Source organism: Chelonia mydas, chromosome 12 (genome assembly GCF_015237465.2).
Source record: "Chelonia mydas isolate rCheMyd1 chromosome 12, rCheMyd1.pri.v2, whole genome shotgun sequence".
In the NCBI taxonomy this organism is placed as follows: Eukaryota; Metazoa; Chordata; order Testudines; family Cheloniidae; genus Chelonia; species Chelonia mydas.
Genome location: NC_051252.2, coordinates 41,926,492 through 41,930,159, shown reverse-complemented (window position 1 = coordinate 41,930,159; position 3,668 = coordinate 41,926,492). Strand labels below are relative to the sequence as shown.

Genomic DNA, 3,668 nt, shown 5'->3' with positions numbered 1-3,668 from the left:
GCCCTTGCTTTGTCCTGTGCTGCACTTGGCGGGGTCCTGCAGGCTTTCCTGGAGCTGGGCCCCTTGCAGGTGCAAACACGACTGGAGGCTGGGGCCAAGGCTGTAGGAGCATGAAGCAGCCCCAAGCTGTTGGCTATGGATGTGTGCGACCCGGCTCCAGCCTGAAGCAGCTGCCCCTGCGTCGCGCGGCTCTGAGAGAGGGGCTGGTGCAAGATCCCCAGCGCGAGAGCCATAGCTGTGTCCATCAGGCCCCCAGCGCAGACAGTGCACACCTGTCTGTCGGCCTCACTGGGAGCTGAATTACTTACGCCCTCCCTCCATCTGCTACATTCCCAGGCTCTGGTCCCCATCTCCCTCCCGGAGCCAGTGATGTGTGGATTGCAGCCTGGGCCCAGCACGACCAGTTGCCCTGTCGGCTTCCACTGAGGTAGCGGTGCCCTTCCTGGGCTGAGAGCTGTGGGGGAAGAGGGGATGTGCTGACCTTTGAACCCCCCCTCCCCAATGGGCTTGATCTCTGCCCTCCCACGACAGCAGGCAGTGGTAAATGGGGCTGCGTGCTGTGCCAGCGGCTGGTATTCACAGTCGCAGGGTGGGCACCGGGTGCTGCCTGTGGCAGCTCCTCTCCCGGGGGAGGGGAGGAAGACGCTGCCCCCCATCTAACAGCCCGAATCTGGGCCGAGCACCTGGTACTAACCGCGGTCCCTGCCCTCGCCCGTTTCAGCGATGGGAACGGGTTATGGAAAAGGAAAAACCCCCCTGTAAGCCTTGCTCCAACCAATACCCAGCCTGCACCAGGGCTAGCACTGCTTGGCCCCCTGGGCTGTGGCTGAGCTGGGGGCAGGGGCAGGAGGGAGCAGTGCTGCTCCAGTGACTGCTGGGTAGGGACTGGGGGCTGAAATACAAGGACTGTTCCTGGCAGGCTGGGTTTGCTGAGGGGGCTGCAGCCCCCGCCCTGCCAGCGTGGCCAAACCACACGTGGTCGGTGACAGCCTGTGCCCATGGCTTTATTTCACAGTGCAGGCTGGGCCCGGGGCCCGCAGCAGGTAGGTGCAGGGGACGTGCCTGCCCCGTGTACAGTCCTTGCTGGGTCCATGGTGCAGGTGCCAGGCTAGAAGAAGGGGGGGACCTCACTCCTCACCCAGGAGCAGGGGCCGTGGCTGCCGAAGCACAGCCCGTGCATCTAAGCCGCTGCCCTGCAGAGCCTGGGACAAGAAGCACAAAATCACTAGCAGCTCTTGGCGGCAGGGGCCTCCCAGAGCCTGCACCCAGGCCCAGCTCTGCCGGCTAACTTCCCGCTCACCTTGTGCCGCTCACACTCAATGCGCCACTCGGCCGCTTCGCCTTTCAGGCGCCTGTTCTCACGCTGCAGCCTCGCCGTCGCCTCCTGCAGGTGGCTGGGGAAGGATAGGGAGACGGTGAGCGGGCAGTGGGAGGAGCAGAGGCAGCCACGGCAGCTCCCAGATGCCGCTCAGACTGGGTTGCCCCCCACGACCAGCTCTGTTTACATGCTGCACGTAGTGGATGGGCGGGTGTAATCCTGGTGCTGGGGTCTGCTCCCGTGCTGGGGGTGTGGCCGGTTAGCCTGCTCCTTTCTGTCCAGCCACAGCCCAGGGGGCAGCTGCAGCAGAGCGGTGCCAAGGCCAGGATTGGGAGCCAGCAAAGCAATGGGGGTGCTAGCACCCTTCCCCCACTCACTGAGACATGGGGCTGTAAGGGCGGGGTCAGAGCCGCAGACTCCCTCCTTATCCCTGGAGGCTGATAGGCCGCCCCCTGCCCTGGTCAGACCAGGGGCTGCTCCCACTTACTCCCTCTCGCCTGTCAGCTGCGCGATGTGCTTGATCTGCTCCCGGATCTTGTGTCCCAGTTTGTCGTTCGCTTGCCTGAAACAGGGCCGGCGGGGAGGGTCAGCTGGCTCCTGCTGAGCCCCAGCGACAGTCTCCGTCTCTGGAGCTCCCAGTGGTGGGCACCTGGGGAGGCAGCTGGTGTGCCAGGGCCAGCGTCCAGCTGAAACGCAGCACAGGCAGGAGCATGGCCAGCGCCTGCTGTCCCCTCACCAGGGCTGGTCCCTGCAGCTGGTGCTGGGCTGTAGGAATGCAGCCTGATGCCACGCCTGCTTGTGAGAGGCTGGGTGGGGCTGAGCGGGCAGGGTGCGGGGGTGAGGACAGGGCCATAGTGCAGGCAGCTCCGGCCCAGCCCCCTCACTTACTTTTGCTCCTTCACCCACTGGGTGACGTTGGCCAGCACCAGCTCGCTCTCGCGGTGCAGCCGGCGGCTGTCTGAGCGTGCAGCCCCCAGGGAGGAGCGCAGCGCCTCTGCCTGCAAGAGAAGTGACACAACACCAGCCCTGCAGCCAGGCTAGAGACCCCCATCCCACCCCACCTGTGGCTGGGTCACAGGGCGCTGCACAGCTGCCTCTGGACATGGATGGGGTCAGCCCCGGGGTCAGCCCCAGGGCCAGCCGAGCCAGGCTCCTAGCTCGAACCGGGCAGGAGCCCACCCTGGACAGCTATGGCATAGCCTGCCCCTCGGCCACGTGTTGCCTGCGCCCTCGGGTGGAGAGCGGCTCTCAGCTGGCAGCAAACACCCATTCACAGGATAGAGCTGGGGGCGGGGAGCCCTACCTCACTGCTGGAGGCCACAAACTTCTGCCTTAAGACATGGAGCTCCTGCTGCAGGCGGTCTCTCTGCCAAGGAAGGGCATGTTATGAGCAGGGGAAATTCCATTACCAGCTTCCAGCCATGTGTCTTCAAGCTCCCAGCCTGGCTGCTCCCAGGAACATGAGGCCCGAGGCGGGTAGGTTGTGAACAAGGCTCCACTCGAGGATCAAGCCCACAGCACTGCCCCCCCGTGACTGGCTCCTAGAGCCCCGTGTGCTGACCATTCAGTGAGCCCTACGCAGGAAGGCGTCATGCCCCTGCCGCCTCACCCACCCTGCCAGCATGCAGGGACTTGTACTGTGCCAGCCTCAGGGTTGTGGGTGACACGCCATCGCTCCCACCCCCCAGCCACTTACCTCTTCAGCGGCACCATGGAGCTTTTCTTTCAACGCGGCCAGCTCCACCTTGAATACGACCAGCTCCTCACCCCGCTGTGCCAGGGCCTGCGCGTTCTCCTGGCACCGCCTCTGCCAGTGCTGCACTTGGCTGCTCCGCTCACCCAGCTGCTCCTCGAAGGACCGGACCTGCAGGTGGCAGGCGGGGCGGGGTAAAAGGCAGGGGGCCAGGAGGGAGGCAGGTGGTGGCTGGGTGTTGGGGTCTCAGGGAGGCAGCTGCAGCACGCGGGTCACTCACCTCCTGCTCCCGGAAATCCTGCAGCTTCTTCAGCTCCCCGTTGAGCCGCCTCATCTGCTCCTCCAGCTGGGCTTCCCTGGCCTGTGTCCGCACCAGCTCTTCCCGCAGGGCCGCCATGTCCTGCGCCGTCTCACTGAGCTTTTCACATGGGACGGAGCAGTGGGGTGGGGCGCTCTGGAGGGGCGTCAGGCCCTGGGCAGACAGCTGGGCTGCACTGACACCCACCCAACCTAGGGCAGAGGCCCCAGCCTTCCAGCAGAAGCGAGAACTGTACACGCTCTAGCTGCCACGCTGGGCCAGGCCTGGCTGGGAGGGCTGAGACCCCTACTGAGCACCCCCTAGCACAGGCCCCTAATGCTGCATTGAGGCCTGAGGGG

General features: G+C 65.2%; 1 protein-coding gene across 1 annotated transcript in view; it reads right to left on the bottom strand.

Moving 5' to 3' along the window:
- Positions 1 to 988: 988 nt before the first annotated feature.
- The window catches only part of PMFBP1 (polyamine modulated factor 1 binding protein 1), a 356,891-nt gene continuing 354,211 nt past the window's right edge, over positions 989 to 3,668 (bottom strand). The window contains exons 32-38 of the mRNA XM_043526068.1: positions 3,292 to 3,429; positions 3,015 to 3,182; positions 2,622 to 2,684; positions 2,207 to 2,316; positions 1,806 to 1,880; positions 1,301 to 1,394; positions 989 to 1,202 (exon numbers count right to left, since the gene is read on the bottom strand). Of these exons, the coding sequence (XP_043382003.1) occupies positions 1,128 to 1,202; positions 1,301 to 1,394; positions 1,806 to 1,880; positions 2,207 to 2,316; positions 2,622 to 2,684; positions 3,015 to 3,182; positions 3,292 to 3,429 (723 nt within the window). The 3' untranslated portion in view covers positions 989 to 1,127. The remainder of the gene's footprint in view (positions 1,203 to 1,300; positions 1,395 to 1,805; positions 1,881 to 2,206; positions 2,317 to 2,621; positions 2,685 to 3,014; positions 3,183 to 3,291; positions 3,430 to 3,668) is intronic.